This window comes from Ursus arctos, unplaced genomic scaffold (assembly GCF_023065955.2).
Source record: "Ursus arctos isolate Adak ecotype North America unplaced genomic scaffold, UrsArc2.0 scaffold_10, whole genome shotgun sequence".
In the NCBI taxonomy this organism is placed as follows: domain Eukaryota; kingdom Metazoa; phylum Chordata; class Mammalia; order Carnivora; family Ursidae; genus Ursus; species Ursus arctos.
The window spans coordinates 27,338,683-27,355,854 of record NW_026622764.1 but is presented as its reverse complement, the minus strand read 5'-3'; the positions used below and the strand labels follow the sequence as shown (position 1 = coordinate 27,355,854).

At 38.0% G+C, this 17,172-nt stretch overlaps 2 protein-coding genes across 24 annotated transcripts in view; one reads left to right on the top strand and one right to left on the bottom strand.

Annotated features, from left to right (window-relative positions):
- The window catches only part of RBM26 (RNA binding motif protein 26), an 85,820-nt gene extending 76,560 nt beyond the window's left edge, over positions 1-9,260 (bottom strand). For all 20 annotated transcript variants that reach the window (XM_048215748.2, XM_048215750.2, XM_048215749.2 and 17 more), the window contains exon 1: positions 9,088-9,260. In XM_048215748.2, the coding sequence (XP_048071705.1) occupies positions 9,088-9,158 (71 nt within the window). In that variant the 5' untranslated portion in view covers positions 9,159-9,260. The remainder of the gene's footprint in view (positions 1-9,087) is intronic.
- A 605-nt stretch (positions 9,261-9,865) lies between these two features.
- NDFIP2 (Nedd4 family interacting protein 2) overlaps positions 9,866-17,172 on the top strand; it is a 115,627-nt gene continuing 108,320 nt past the window's right edge. For 3 of the 4 annotated variants that reach the window (XM_026493460.4, XM_048215755.2, XM_057307807.1), the window contains exon 1: positions 9,866-9,962. The gene's annotated coding sequence lies outside the window, so the exon portion shown is untranslated. Of the gene's footprint in view, positions 9,963-11,048; positions 11,169-17,172 lie in introns of all 4 variants that reach the window. The other variant, XM_057307805.1, reaches the window with a different exon arrangement.

Here is a 17,172-nt window from a genome sequence, read left to right as displayed (position 1 = left end):
GTAATATCACTTACAGTAACATATGAACAACATGATCCTGTCAATGTTACAAAATAACAGTTGACCCTGGAACATTTCAAGGATTAAGGGCACCAACTCCCACCCAGTCAAAAATCTGTGTGTAATTTCTGACTCCCCCAAATCTTAAACTCTACTAGCCTACTGTTGACCAGAAACCTTACCAACAATATAAACAGTCAATTAACACACATTTTATATGTTATATGTAATTATATACTGTATTTTTACAATAAAGTAAGCTAGAGAAAAGAAAATATTAAAAGAATTATTAGGAAAATACATTCACAGTACTGTAAAACATTCATGTATAAGTGGATCCATGCAATTTAAACCAGTGTTATTCAAGGATCAACTGCATATACCTACATAAACATAATACATGTATGTTTATTTTTATAAATATACAATTATGTATTTACATATGGGGATCAAGAAGGGGTTAGAAAGACTCGCTTTTGGTTTCTATTTCTATATTTTTTTAATTAAAACAAGTATGTATTATTTTCAATTAAAAGAAAAAGAAAAAATGTGTTAAATTAACTAGTCAGTACTAAAAAAAATAGCATGGGCATTATTATAACTATATAGCATGCATTTGATAATGGAATACTACCCAGCAGTAAAAAGGAACAAACTACAGATAAATGCAACAATATGGAAATGGATAAATCTCAAGAACATTTTGAGAAGTAAAAAGAAGTCCTGCTCAAAAGAGCACCTACTCTAAAATTCCATTTGTATGAAGTTCCTTAACAGGCAAAACTAATATACAGTGGGGAAAAAATCAGGGCAGTGCTTATTTCTATGGGTAAATGGAAGCATGGGAAAGGGAATGAGGAAACTTTCCAGAATGATGGTAATGTTCTTTATTTTGATAGGGAACTGAGTTACAAAGATGTACATCATTTGTCAAAACTCATCAAACAATACACTTTAAGATCTGTGGACACTATCGTATACATATAATATCCAACTTTTTTTTAAAACTATAAATACTGAACTCTTAACGATATGCATAAGTACTCTGAGGTAAATTCACTAACATCTGCAATTTACTTTAAAATACATCAAAGAAGGATAGGGGCAAGTACACTAAAATATTAACAGCAGAATCAAAGTGATGGGTATACATGGGTGTGTCATGTAAATACATACACTGTTGTACTTTTTGTCCAGTTCATCAATACAGATGGTTAAATTATGGCATATTCGTTACATTAAAATACTATGTAACTGTAATAAAAAAGACAACACTTTTATCTATTATGTGGAATGACATCCAAGTATGATACCAATTATGTTAAAAGGAGAAAGAAGAATACATAAACATATTCGCTTGTGTGCTGGTAAAATACCTCAGGAAGAATCACTAACAGATCTCAAATGAATTCCATTATTTCAAACACACACAATACTAAATACGACCCCAAGTTAAAAATAAACTTTCACCTGTTTGAGAAGTTACTTTTTGTAGACTGAAAAGGATTTTTCCACAGAAATGAGGTAGTGGGACTAAGTAAGTGACTAAGTTTGGTAGGAAGGGCTTATACCATCTACTCATTTCTCTCATTCTCTATTCTCTGGGACTAAGGAAGCAGGAGGAAGAAAAAAATATTCCTAGAAGCTGTTTAGCTCAAGCTTGAATTAGTCATTCTTGATGTGTAGACACCAAACACTGGAATATCTTATTTTCTGTTTTGCTCATAATACTATCTGTCTTTTGATTTATATGCATATAAAATAATTTTATTTGAGAACTTTTGTAAGCCAAAGACAAGGATGTGCTAAAACATATAGAAAATGCTAAATCCATTTTAACTACTCAGCACTCAGATGAAAAAGCCAAATAAGGTTGCAGCAGTGAATGTGGTAATGAGAGTCAACTCAACAAAAGTTAAAGGGATGTAGAGGGTAATGAAAAATATTTCAACCAGTAATCAATTATAGAAAAACTCTTCTACCAGCTGTAAAATTCATCAGACTAGAATTATCATATAGCATTCTTTTCTGGGCAGCTCCATGGAGTCCAGCAGCTTGCACATAACAGAATTCGAAAATACTTTGAGTAAATGTTATTAATATTTTTCAGTGTCCTTTCCCCCTAAAAAAAAAAATAGCTTAAGCTTTATATAATCTGAAGGTGCTATGAAGTAAAAATAAAGAGAAACAGACCCAGAGATTAGTAACTTTTCAAATTGCTCACTTATCTGCTGCTCTGAAATAAAATTCTCATTTAAGTATGGTACATTTTATAGTTTACACTTCTCTCTGCTTAGGTTATGGTTACACAAACTAGAAATTTCAACCAGTGTATTTAATATACCACACAGAAGACACTGTGCTGGGTGCTGTATACAACAGGAAGACAGTTAAATCTTATGATTTGGAGTCTACTTTCAAGGACCTGAGATTCTAATAATGAAGCTAAAATAAATAAGAAATAATTATTAAACAAGTATGCAAGTGGTGAATGTCATAATTGATGCAAACTAGTGCTAGGAGGAAAAAGTCATGTCACTCCTTGCAGATGAATGGATCATAAATAATGTCTAGAAGAACTGGATTCATCCTTGACCTTTGATTTCAATATATATAAAGGAAATGGAGAAAGGCAGTATATCATAACACACAACAAAGCTCTGAAATCAAAATGTCTTGTTTTGAATCCTTTCTCCATTATTTATTAGCTATGACCCATATTAACCTGCCTAAGACTCCACTTCCTCATATTTAAAATTGAAATAACAGAATCTATATCACACTCAATGAATACATAATGATTAGCATATGATAAGCACTCAAAGAATCTTACCCTCTAAAAGTTGGGAAAAGGGGACAGTATAAACAATGTGATAAAGAAAAAAGTTCAGCTTTGCTGAAATTAAAACTCACCAAAAAATGGGAAGATAAAACTGGAAAGATAAGCAGATTACACATTTTGAAAGCCAAGTCAAAATGTATACAATTTATTTAGTGCTAAAAATTTCAGCAAATAAAAGAATATAAACAAGGCTGGGCATCCAGGATGGAACTAGAAGGGAGAAAAAACTGCAAAAATTTAGATAAGGAGTGTGAGACCCCCTACTGAGCAATGTCATTAGTTAATAACTATTAAAAGAAAGAGATAGAACCCAATGAGTAACTGAAGGGGGAAAGAATGAAGGGAGGAAAAGCTAAAAAAATAAAATTTCAAGCTTGGAAAATTTGAGGAAATGAAATGGAAATTAGTAAATTCAGAGAACATTTATTTTCAGAAATGTAGTGTGAAGTTCAGATGGGAGAACCCGGCAGATACACAGCTAGCAACTGGAATAAGAGCTTAAGGCTTTGAACAGAGGATAAGTCTCAACATACATATGTGAAAAATAATGTAGAGACTAGAGGTTCTCTTGGAAAAGCTCTGAAATTCAATGCAAATTTATATACAGCACATGCAATATCCTAAGGAAGGAAGTCTTTAATCAAACTTTCAGACTCCAAAACACACACACACACACACACACACACACACACACACACACACACAGTTTTTAAGAACCACTGGCACAGATTATAATGGAAACTATCCAGGGGGATGAATGTGAATGAGACGACAGGGGTAGAAATAGTTGAGGGAAAAAAGGCATGGAAACATAACTTGAAAAAATATAATTAAAAGGCAAGAAAAAGAACTAAAAAAGACAGCTGATTTGAGAAGAAACAGAAGCAAAGTATTAGGGATTAAAGACATGAGAAGTTAAAAAGGCAGCATCAACACTGCTTAATGTTATATATTTAGGGCAAAGAATATAAAATTTATATAAAATCTCTGCATGTAATAAATTCATTGGTAACACTGAGGTAAGCAATTTTGTTTTTGTATAAGGAGGAAGAGACTATATGAGAAAGGATTAAGAACTAAATGGTTGGGGACAAAGGAGTGAAAAAGTAAAGACTGATTACTATTCCTAAATTTACTAGTGAAAGGAAAAGCTAGCATGAAAGTGACTGGAAGAAAACTATGATTTTATTTTTTGTTTTGTTTTTGCTGCCTCTATTGCTGAGTTTTTCTTCCTTAAGGACTAGGAAACTGACTTTCTATGCCAAAAGAAGTCTGTACGAAAAGAAAGATCAAAGGAGGGAAACAGGAACAAAGTTCAGCAGTGAAGAGATCACCTTTCAATTCTTCCTGTAAAACAGGAACAAAAATAATTTTAATGTGGTGAGAAGGGTATAGCTAATCAGTGTGGGTGAGGGGAGAAAGACTACAAAAACTCCGAAGAAGTTTCTTTCTTATACTGTAAAGCACTGATAACCATGATGCTTTAGAACTTTATTCCTTTATAACTGCAGCTGGTATTATGAAAATGTAATAGTAAAGAAGTGCATACAATAATAGGGTAGATTACACTATACTGTGTAGTAGTAAACTAAGAACATGGCTCTAGAGGCAAAAAAAAAAAAAAAGCATGAGTTTAAATTACTGTGCAGTCACATGCTGTGGCTAGCTGTGTGACTCTGGATAAGTACCTTAACTCTGTGCCTCAGTGTCATCACTTGCAAAATGAAGTAACAATCCTTACCTCTCAGATCTTGGAAGTAATACAAAACTTTCAACAGTGCATACAAATGCAGGTGGTAGCGGCAGCAGCAGTGGTGGTAATAGTTAACAGTAGCCAGTAATGTAACCTATTTATGTTTAATTAAGCAGTATTTAAGGAAGGAGGGTAGGGCCAGGCTCCTAAAAATGTGACTCGGGGGCCCCTGGGTGTCTCAGTCGGTGAAGCATCCAACTCCTGGTGGCTCAGGTCATGATTCCAAGGTTGTGAGATGAGCCTGCAGGGCTCCAAGCTCAGCAGCGAGTCTGCTTAAGATTCTTTCTCCCTCACCCTCTCCCCACCATGGCTCTCTCTTTAATTAATTAATTAATTTAAAAATCTTTTAAAAAATTATGTCTCAATTCTTTCAACTACAGAAGGAAATAAGTGTAATTCCCCCTATTATACCATTGAGGAAAGGAGAGGTTCATTTGCCTAGATTACTCAGTTAATAAGTGGCAGAACTTTGACGTGAAGACCAGTTTATATGGTAACAAAACTTGGTTTCTTTCCACTACATTACCTCCACAGCACTACATAGAAGCAGGAGCACAAAACTATGCATTCTGTACTTTACTACTAACCTCACAAAATCTGGGCACATCACTAAGTCTATCTGCCTCTCCATTTTCTGAAAAATTAAGTTTTTCAAATTTGATTTGATTTTGAGGTTTCCCTCCAGCTACTGAAGTCCATGATTTTAAGTCACCACATTTAGTGATGTGTAAACTCACAGAAAGTTTCAAAATACAGGAAACCTTTTCTGTTTAGAAAACAAAAACAGAAATTGAACATCACCACCAAAGAAAAAAAAAGCTTAAATTTTTTTTTCCAGGACTTCACATTAGCAAAAAGAAATGAATGTTGAAGAAAAGGCCAACAACTAATTTCATTTTATTATGGCAGTATGACTAAGCAAATGTTTGAGAGAACAAAATATCAATCTTAAGTATTTCAAGATGCCAATTTTAACACCTACATTTTCAGTAATTTGAGAAAAAAAAAAAAACACAAAACTCAGAGCCCTGACACATACAGACCTTATAATCAAATAACAAGCAGATTTATCGACTTTTATTTCATGCCAAACACTGCAACCACGCTGGGTTTGTGTTTGTTTTCATGTCAATCTGAAAACTCTCCTGCCCTAAAACCCTTCTCGGGCTTCCACTATCCTTCAATTATCATCCAAAATCCGTAACATGACTCAATAAAGTCTTGAATGATCCTGCTCCTCTCTCTGGAACTATCCACTGCTATTCTTCCCTTTGGTCTTTTTTCAATTTCTTTCATTTCCCCTAAGACACTTTTTTTTTTCATTTTAGGGCTTTCATACAATCTGTTCTTCAAAACCTAGAATGCTTTCACAGCTCTCCCACCTTTTTGCCCTAGCAAACTGTTCCTCATCCTTTTAAGCTAAGATCAAATGTTAGACCAGCAAAAGCCTCTCCTGACCTTCCAAGCATACATTTTGACAGCATTCTGGACTTCATAATACTCAAAGGTCTTATAATTACTTGTTCAACCTCTGTCTTCCCTACCAAATTGTAGACATTATGAAGATAGTTATTTCAGCCTGTTTCCCAATATCCCCAATATCTAACACTACCATTCAGTACAGATTAAGTACTCAATGTTTGCTGAATTAACATATTTAAAATGCAGGGGAAGTCCAAAACCATGAGATACTATACTAGCACAAGTAGCTAGAAAGTTCCATACGAGTTTTGAGTTACATCTTACCCATGGTCCTTCAAATGTTCCTCCTTCAAATAGGTGCTATTTGGCGATTACACTTTCGAAGTAAAGCTAAAAATCCCTTTAGATAACAAACACATCTTAAAATTTCACAAAACCAAGGTTAGAAACCACAAGTCTTAAACAATTGGAATAAGCTTTAAAAGTCATCAAGAACTCACCTGAAATGCAATGAAAGGGGTAGGAACTACAATAAGGGCTCAATTTTACCACAGCAATGTACATTATGAAAGGACCAATCCCAATTCCTGCCACTGTCTAAGCTGTACCAGTGGCCTTATTTATCCTAACAGTAATGACTGCAGTCCCACAGTCATCTAAGTAGGCTATAAGATATCTGAAACACGCTTTATTAAAACTGAATAAAAGTCACAAGCATACACACTACATAACTACAAATAATCTTTTAGGTTATAGCATAACGTACAGAGATGTTAAATCACTGCGTGTTTACCTGAAGCTAATGTAACATTGTGTGTCAACTATAATTCAAAAATTTTTTTAAAAAAGGAATGCTATTTAAATTCAAAACTTTTTTTTTTTATGTTTTCTGTTCACCTAATACTTGAGTGCTAATTACAAACCAGGCACTGTCCAAGGATTCTTAATACATATTCATTATTTCCCCATACAGATGAGGAAACGGGAGGCACTGAGTTAAGTAATTTACCCAATATTATACAGCTGGTAAGTGGCAGATGCAATATTCAAAGCCAGCCATTCAGACTCTGGAGTTCGTCCTCTAAACCACTACAACCACCGTTGCATGCTCTCTCTCCATCCACTGAAATAAAGCTTCTATCTGGACCACCTCACATCAATAAAACTATTTTGCTAAGGTCACCAATGACTTTTACCTTTCCAAACTTAAGGGCCACTTACCTGCCTCCACCTTTTTCATCCACTCTGCAGCATCCCATCAAGTTGACAACTCTCCTCTCTTGCCATACATTTGTTTCGTTAGTAACATAAATCTTAGTCTTCTACTTCAGACCTGGGCCCTCCTTTCTTCCCTATCAACACATTCTTACCAGGAAATCTTCCACAATTCCACAGTTTCAAATACTCTCTGCATGACTCTAACTTTCTCTACTCCTGCCCAAGTTCTAGACTCAACCCAACCACCTCTTAAATATCTAACTTGGATGTGTAACAAACACCGATTACCTTTCCTCCTCCCCTCAACCTGTTCTCTCCCAGTCTTCTCTATCATCACCCATCCAGCTGTTTGGGCTACCTTCTTAGTCATTATCCTTGATTTCCCTTTCCCTCATCTCCCACATCCAATCCATCAGCAAGTTCTATCAGATCTACTTATGAAACCTATTTCGTTCTGTCTCCACTATCACTCTAATATAAACGACCTACATTCCTGCCTACAATGCCCTTCCGAATAGTCTACTTTCATTCTTGCCCCCTTAATCTCCACTAAGCGAGTGGAGTTAAAACAAAATCAGATCAGTCCCTGCCTGCTTTAAATTATCTAAGGTCTCACTGTATAAGGCCTCAAAGAACCGAACTAATGCGGCCCCCTCCTACTTCTCTAGCCTCATGTTATTCCATTCTCTCCCCCATCACAACGTTCCTTGCAGCCACAGTTGCCTTCCTTCTCTTCCTGGAACACACGGTGATCATATCTGCTACAGGGCCTTTGCACTTGCTGTTCCTTCTGCAAGGAACAGTCTTCCTACAGACTTTGACACAGATGGTTCCTTCTCCTCCTTAAGTGTTGGTCAAATGCTACCTCCTGTGAGAGGCCTTCTAATCAGTCTTTTATATGACTCTCTATTTTACAACCGCCACTGCTATTTTATTCTATCTTATTTCTTTTATACTCATTTATTACTGTCTTTTCAACTTTGGAATTTAAAAGCTCTATCACCAAAGCCTCCCACAATACACAGCAGGCACTTAATAAAATTACTAAATGAGTGAATTTCCCTATTTCATTTTGTTTATTGTAAATCAACTAATTTTGATAAAGCACCTGGCCCAAAATATATTTTGCATGTATTAAAAGATAAATCCTTAAAACACTATTTTTTCTAATCTAAAGCATTCCAGCACTCTGAACCCCCCGCCCCCCAGAGTCCATCTACAGCATCCCACTTAAAACTGCCAAATATCCCATATGGATAAGTAACATTTTCTTCCTTCTCTCCAAACTAACAAACGTGTAAGTGGGGAAAAGAGAACCTTACTGGACACCTTAGCACCTGTTACATCTTCAATCAGTTAAGAGAGGTGCGGGTGAGCCAGATAGCACATGGGAAACGTGGCCTTTCTTTCGGGGACTGTATTTAGGTAAAACGTGAGTGGCTTACATGAGAACTGCCCTAATGCCTAATAAGGGCCATTCACTTTATTTAAAGAAACCAGTTAAAACAGTCTGTGGGCAAGAGGTTATGCTCGGATTCACTAGAAGAAAAGAAACGGATTTGGGGGCCCTCATCAAATATGTCTGTAGGTTGCGGTCGGTCTACATATAACGGGAAAACAAGAGGAGATATCAGTTCAAGGACCAACTCAGCTGTAAGATAAAGGTCAGCTCAGGCTCTCTGGGGTATCCTGAACCTGGAAGCCAGGGTGGAAAAGGAGAAAACACAAAACCCTGGAATCTCTGTTCACCGCTTCGGCCTCCATCACAGACACTTCGGGAAACTGCACAGATCTCTGGGTCCGCCTAACTCCCACTTCCATCCCTGCAAGGAGATAGCCCCCTGATACTCACATGGGCTCGAGAGTCTTGCTGAGCCAGGACTTGAGTGCCTCGAAGTTTTCAATGATCATTTTAGAAACCATCCACAGCGGCCCCGAGGCCCGTCACACTCCTCCGCCCGCCCAGGTCGCGGCCGCTACAGCCGCTGCTGCCCCCGCCCCCTCCTCCGCGCGCCGCCCGCGTGGGCCGCGGTGGGAGGCGCCGGTGGCAGGTTCCCGCGAGCCCCGATCGGCGAACAGCTCTGCGGGTACCGTCGCAGGCCGCGAATCCACGGGGTGCCAAGAGCTCCCCGTCCCCGGACCCCGGCTGAGGCAGCAACGGTTTGCCCGGGCCCTCCCCCTTCCCTCCACCCGAGCAAATCTTCTTGGACCGTGAGTGCGACACGCGCTTAGATCCGGGCTTTCACTCAGCCTCGGGATCAGGTGGAGTTGGCAACGCAGAAGAGGCAAAAGTGAAGAAAACGAAGACGAAGGGCAGCTCAATGGAAACGATTCGGGGGGTCTTCCCGGCTCCTAGCACCCCCAAGAAGATGGCTGCCGATAAATATCGCGAGAATTGATGAAGTCTCGCGGTGACTCCCGGAGCCTGCTGGGAAGAGACGTAAGATCGACGGAGAGCGCGCTGGTCGAGTGCGGTACTTCGATTCTTTGCTTATTTGCGTGATTTGCGGCCTTTGTGCTTTTTTACTCCTTGGCCCGCGTACGGAATAAAGATTTTCTTTTTTACAAGAAGGGAAAGGCCGCTGACTCCAGAAACAGTGGGAGTCCCGCTTCGTCCTATGTAATAGACGGCTGTGGCGCATCAGTTGGAACGAACCTCCGGACTGGAGCGCTCCTTGAGAGCGTCTACGCGTTGTGCGAGGACGCACGGCGGCCAGTGGGTTCCAGGTGTGCTGTACTGCCTCCTCCGTTTATCTCAGTGTCCTGCAATACCATATTGTGTGCGCTGTGGTGTGGACAAGGTTGGGAAGCACAGGCTGGTGTAATCGAACCCTCTGAGATTTACAGAGGATTAGTGTCTTGTCCATAATTACTCGACTTGATTGCAGAGAGGTTATGATCTAGGGATGCCCCAAAAGAAAGGTGAGATAACCTTGACGGTTCTGAAATAGTTTCCAACCATCTGAAACTTCGGACGTTTCCCCACCTAAAGATAAGAATAGTGTGTTTTTAATTTTCTTCATATAGAGCCGATTCAGCCAGAGATAGGAAATTAGGTAGTATCAAAAGAGAGAGCCTTCATATCAGCGTCCTAAATAAATTAACTTCCCTTCTCCTGGGGAAGTTTGAATCATGCTTGTGTTGTTTCATTTGCTATTATTTACTATGGTTAAGGTGCTAGGTGGGATTTTGCAAAAGGTCTAGTGCCTGTAAACTATAATGAAATGAAAATAATTAGCAATATAAAGACACTTAAAGTAAGTAGACCAATAAAAAGCTCTTGTGGCAGGCAGTGGTAGACGAAACTGTCCTTAAGACCTCTGAGTTTATAATTTGCTAGATTGAAGTGTCCTTAAGCAATAAGTGGGAAAAATTATCAAGAAAAGCTAGACATTTGTTTTAAAATATAGCGTGTAGAGTAGAATGAAATTAGAATTCAGTCACTAAGTAACCAGGGTATTGGTTAAAGTGATTTAGCTAAGTGAAATAAGGTAGAAACAAGAGAACAAATATCAAGATTCCACTTACCAGGTACCTACAGTAGGCAAACTCTCAGAGACAGAAAGTAGAATGGTTGGGTGCCAGTGGTGGGAGAGCAGGGGAGGACGGGGAAAGTTTTATTTGGGATGTTGAAAAGTTTCTGGAGATGAACAGGGTTGATGGTTGCATGGTTAATGCGATTGAATTATACACTTAAAATGGTTAAAATAGTAAATTTTATGTATATTTTACAACAATAAAAGTGATTTTTTTAATTTTAATGTTGCTATGGGAAAAGTAAAACCCTAATTGTTTAGCCTGTTTATTTAATAGACTTGTCTCAGGCTGACTCCAGCAGAGTTTTCAACTTCATCACCAACTGTTCCTTAACTGGCCCTCTCCTCCAGCCTTCCAAAGCTAACCATCGTTCTTCCACCAAATACTATACTCCAGGTAAACTGATTTGCTCACCCTCCACTTCTCCAAACACTTATCTACATCATTTCCACAAGGAATGCCTCCACTTCTTTGGCTGCTCAAACTTTACCCATTCTCTCCTAATACCACTGCTCCTATATATTTGAAGTCTTTGATTTTTCCTAAACAATAGCAACATTTTAATCTCTCTGCCTCTTAGACTGCCCCCATTACCAGTTCATCTTTAGTTGCCTTTATCATCATTGACTTTATTAGTAATCATTGTAAAACTTTGATGTAATCATGTCACTTCCCTGCTTACGATCTTCATCAACTCCACGTTGTCTTCAGGATAAAAATCAAGTTCTTCCCACATTCTAATTTCATAATCAAACCCCCACCTATTTGCCTTAGAAAGTTCTTTCACTGCCTTTCAGCCTTTGTTTCAGCCATCTTGAGCTATTCTATGTTCCTTGGAAGAGGTGTGTTCTCACACTTAATGGGGGTATTGCAGAATGTTTTTTCTTCCCTTTCACTTGATGAAATCCTACTCATCCATCATAATTCAGTGCATACAACATCACCTTTGGAAAGCCATCCCTGACCTTCCTGCTCTAAACCAGAAGTCACTCTGAAGTTTTCTCACATCAGCCTGTGCTTGCCTCTGTTACAACACTCTTGCTTTATTTTTGCAAGTATCTGATTATCTGTCCCTTAGTAACTATAGTTTTGAAGCTCCTGCTTCAAGCACAGCCCCTGATATATTCAGTCAGTTCTCAATTTTTCTAATGATTCATTGAAGCTCTGCCACTTCCATGAAATCTTCCCTGGCCACTGGAGCTGACAGTGACCTCTTCCTCCTCTAAATCCATTGTACAGTGCTTGTTATTACTCCACATTTAGTCATAGTGCTTTGTAGCATGCTGCTTTTTCTTAACCATTAACATTGATCCCTTATCACTTCAGTATTTTATCTTTGGTTTTGCCTTCAAAGGTGACAATTAGCTAGTGTGATTATCAGTGCTAAGAAAAGACTAAAACAACCGCCATAGAATACTTTCTGCATTCAGTAACATTTTAGAATGTTCAGTATTAGGTTACCTACTTAAATTTTACAATACACCATGCTTTTTCAAAGCCCTGTGACTTTGTTAGTGATAATTCCTTTTGCCTGGAATGACTTTCCTCATTGCTCAAAAAACCAGCTTCTTACTGATGCCCTAGGCAAAGATAGTTGCCTCTTGGTTTCTACCTGTAGGATATGAGTTAAAACGTCTTATTTCGTTATCTCCTCTGTCTCCTTAACTAGGTATGAACTCTTTAAGGACTAGGACTCAAGCTTATTCATCCTTGTATTTCCTACGCTTAGCACAGTATCTGGAACTCAAAAATGATTACTGAAGGATATGTGCTTAATTTTAAATAAGAAGGAAGTAGAGGCAGGGGAAAATATTTTGGGCAGGCTAGTCATAATGATACCTCCTGATAGACTTCTATCGCCTCATGGTTTATTTAGCTGCCCTGATCCTAGGAAGATTCCCTATAGTGTAGTTAACTCCTTCTTAGGTTCTTCCAGTTCTCTCTCCTCGCTGGTGGATATAATCTTATTACTCTCAGTGGCGCCTTTGGGCTCTTGTTTAAAACCTCAGCCTGCATTTTGATATCACAAAGATATTCTATATGTTCTATTTCCTTTATAGTTCATTACTCTCCGGAGAATCACGTTTAGATCTTTATTTTGTATGGAATACGTTCCTTTATTTGGTGAAAGGTGGGGAGCTAGCCTGTTTTTTCTCCAGATGGCAAGCCACTTTTTCTCTATAATTCTACACAGCAGTCTATCCCTTTCTCATTGGTTTTTGATGCCATTTTTATTATATATCATGTTTCCATTTATATTTATATGTGGCTCTGGTTCTGAACTCTTCAGTTGGTCTCTTTGTCTATGACTACACCTGTCATAAATAATAAAACCTGTTGTTTCGATTTACCAACATCTTATAGATTATCTTAATACCTAACAGGGCAAATCCCTCCTTTTTGCTTTTTTTTTTTTTCCAAATTTTACTTAACGTAAACCTCTGTTTTTCCAAATACTTCCTAGAACAAGATTGTTGAGCTTGTAAAATAAAAATCCCTTATTATATATATTTCTATATATAAATTTGGGTTGAATTGGCATCCTGTAACGTGTGGCAGTCACAGGTGTGCTTCTCAGATCTGCCTTCAAGAAAGGACTCACTGCCCAACAGAAGGCACGTAGTTAGCTGACAGCCTCCAGCTGTTAACTTCTAGGTTCACCTGAGCTTTCAAGCTGAAGTTACACTATTGTCAGGGCAGCCCGTTTCCCCCATGCCCATCCTCAGCCAAAGACGGAGTCAGGCATAGTAAAAAGACGTACTCAACATTGGTGATAGAGGCTCTGTCAGACCTGCATGGCAGTCTGATGGCTCCCCCTGCCCAGTCCTGCTTCCTCTCTTTCCTTTTCATAAGTGCTACTCTGCAGTAAACCTTTTGCACTTCTAACTAACTCAACATCTCCACCAGAGAATCCACCTTATGACACAAGTTACGTCATCTGATTCATTCTATTTTTATAAATTAAAGTCATGCTTAATAACAAAATCTAACTATACCTTCTGGCTCAATTACTTCTTTGAAACCATCCCTACCCAACTAAGTTTAATACAGTATCTCCTAAGACATACATTCTGGCAAGCCTACGACTTTCTCTGGCCATCATTGATTTAGTACCTATCATTTTATTTTTTAGTGTACATATACTTTATCCTCCAACTAATGCTCTGTTTTAATTCCCTGTGACCTCCTTGAGTACCTTATTTCATCAGTTACTTCCTTAGCTCCTGTTTTCAACCCTGTCATTCTACTGGGCCTTTCCAACGCATTGTTCAACAAATGTGTCCTGAAGGTCTCCTGTTTTAAACCTCCCACTACTTTCTGAGAATACCGTGGCTGACAAAAAAAACATGATATCTGCCCTGAGGAGCTTATAGGCTCATAAAGAAGGCAGACTTCTAACAAGTAATCATATAGGAAAAAACTTATAAAATATATTACATATTATAAAGAAGGAAATATGAACCATTTTAAAAGTTTAGAAATACTGAAGCATGGCTTCTCTAAGGATATGATATTTAAATGGTTAAGAAAAGGGAATAATGAGTACAAGTTAGCCATGTGAAGCCAAATAGAGACAAGAACATTTCTGGCCTACATAATAGCTTGTGGGATGTTCCTGAGGTAAGGAAGGGCCAGGATCTTAAAGGTCAGAGAGGGGAGAGCATGTCAAGTCAGGAGGAAATATAGCTATAGGCCAATTAGATAAACAGGGCCATGTTAAGATTTTTGAACAAGATTTTATTTAAAATATGATGTGCAAGGGCACCTGGGTGGCTCAGTTGGTTAAGTATCTGCCTTGGGCTCAGGTCATGATCCTGGCATTCTGGGATTAAGCAGTGTTGGGCTCCCTAAACCACTTCTCCTTTTCCCTCTGCCACTCCCCCTGCTTCTGCACGTGTGTGCTCTCTGTCAAATAAATAAAATCTTTAAAAAATAAAATAAAATACGATGTGCAGCCATTGAGAGGTTTTCGGTGTGGTGGAATGAATTAAAAACATGAACATACACACTTCTTAGAAAGCTTAATTAAATTTGGGAGTTTTTAAAGAAAAACAAAAAGGCAAATCCCCTTTAACATAAAAATGCTAGGATTTTTATCTCCCTAGAAGTAGAATCAAGATCATGTTAATAAAGAATATAGTTTTCTCATCTGAGACTAGAAGCCAATAACTTGGAAAGAGAAATAATGCTTTGCTGTGGTGAGGTATGTCCTTAGGTGATTCAAGAGGAAACCCTTCAGCAGTTGCTGTGTAAACTAGGATCAGAGGACATACTATGATTTCCCCCTAATAAGATCAGAGTACTTCTGGTTGCAATAAAAGAATTTGAAGGACAATCACCAATTCTTTAGTGGGCACTCCATCTATACCCATAATTGATTATAATGACTCCCTATAGCAACACTTTAATGGAAGGGATCTAAAACCTAGCAGAACAGTACAGAGTAAGAGGACTAGGAGTTGTGCTAGTAATACACTGAGCTCTTTATTTTATTCCACATAAGGAGAGGAAAAGTTCTTCCATTTTGGGAAAGCACTGTCCAATAAAAATATAATAGGAGCCACATATGTAATTTTACATTTTCTAGTGGCCATATTTTTTAAAGATTAAAGGTGAAATTACTTTTACTATATTTTGTTTTGCCCATAGTGACTAAAATACTGTCATTTCAGTGTGTAATTAATATAAAATTTATTGAGATATTTTACTTTTTTCTGGTTACTAAGTCTTTGATATCCAGTGTGTATTTTACCCTTGTAGCACATCTCAGTTGAAGCACACCACATCACAAGTGCTCAATAGCTACACATTGCTAATGGCTACGGTATTGGACACTGCAGCTTTAAAACTTTAGAGTGTCTCGTGTGGGTATTTAATTGTGGCTGACGTCTGTTGTTTCAGTGTCATTGGTCATTTTTCTCTGCTCAGGTACTGGTCTTCAATAAACTTGGGCTTGAATTTCAAAAGCCCTAATTAAGGTTCTACATCATTACTTTTGTAACAGATAATTTTGTCCTAAGGCTGCTAAGGAAACAAGAACGAAATGTAGAGCTGAACTTTCTTCAAAAGATGGTTCATTACTGCCTCACTTCTTATTAGCCAGAGAATGAGAGGGGAAGGGACAAAATGGTATACCCAGTTTTCTTCTGATTCTTGGCTTGAAGGACAGAGATAGCTCCACAATAAATATTTGTTGGGGAAAAAAGCAATGAAATGAAATGATATGGCAGAGTCCCCACAGAGGCTCTCAAGGGATCATATGCATATACGCTTGTAAATCCTACTTCTCATGGAATTCCAAAGCTAAGCTTGTCAGTCTGCTTTGCTTTCTCTTTGGGTGTGTTTTGTTTTTGTGTTTTTGTTTTTATCGTCTGGAGGCATTCATCTTTACAATAGCTAATGGAATGTTATTTGTGTCATGAAAGATGAAGGGAATGCCAGGAGTCTTGACTCTGTGCCTAAGCTGGGAGACTCTCACCCAGGTTATAAGTCTTGTTTGCCAGTGTTGTTTCATTCAACAAGTAATATTATATTGAGAGCCTACTGGGTGCTATGAACTTCTCTAGGTCCTGAAAATATAGATGTAAACAAGACAGGCAAGATCCCTGCCTAAATAGATTTTTTTTTCAAGATTTTATTTATTTATTTGACAGAAAGACAGCGAGAGAGGGAACACAAGCAGGAGCAGAGGGAAAAGCAGGCTCCCCACTGAGCAGGGAGCCCAATGCGGGGCTCAGTCCCAGTTCCCTGGGATCATGACCTGAGCCAAAGGCAGATGCTTAATGACTAAGCCATCCAGGCGCCCACTTAATAGATTTTTTTAGATGTTTTTTATTTTGGAAAAACTTAAACATATACAAACGCAGAAAAGAGTATAAACTTCCTTATCATCCAGTTTCAGCAATTATGGACTCATGATCAATCTTATTTCATTGATATTCCATACTCTCACTCCATTTCAAATTATTTTGACAGCATAAACATCACATCATTTCCCTGAGGGATGGTTTTAATAATATTACAAATTTTTTTCCTCTGGATACTGAGATTTATACATATCTGTCATCATCTATGGCAGTTTGTACAAGGGACTTTGTAAATGTGTGCGTATGTGTGTATGAATATGTAATGTGTGTGTATATATATATATATGCATGTATCTCTTCAACCACCATCCAATTAATCATTAATATTTATTGAGTCTTCCTCATAAGTACACCTAGAACCTACTCATTGGCATTCAGCCCAGGCTATACACTGCAGCCAAAGAAATCCATAAAAGTCCATGCTAATCATGTCACAATTTAAAATCCTTTATTGACTCCCCATTTACTAGGCTGAAGTACAAATTTATTCATAATAATATCTAATTGAAATTTAGTGTGTTTTATGGTATTAA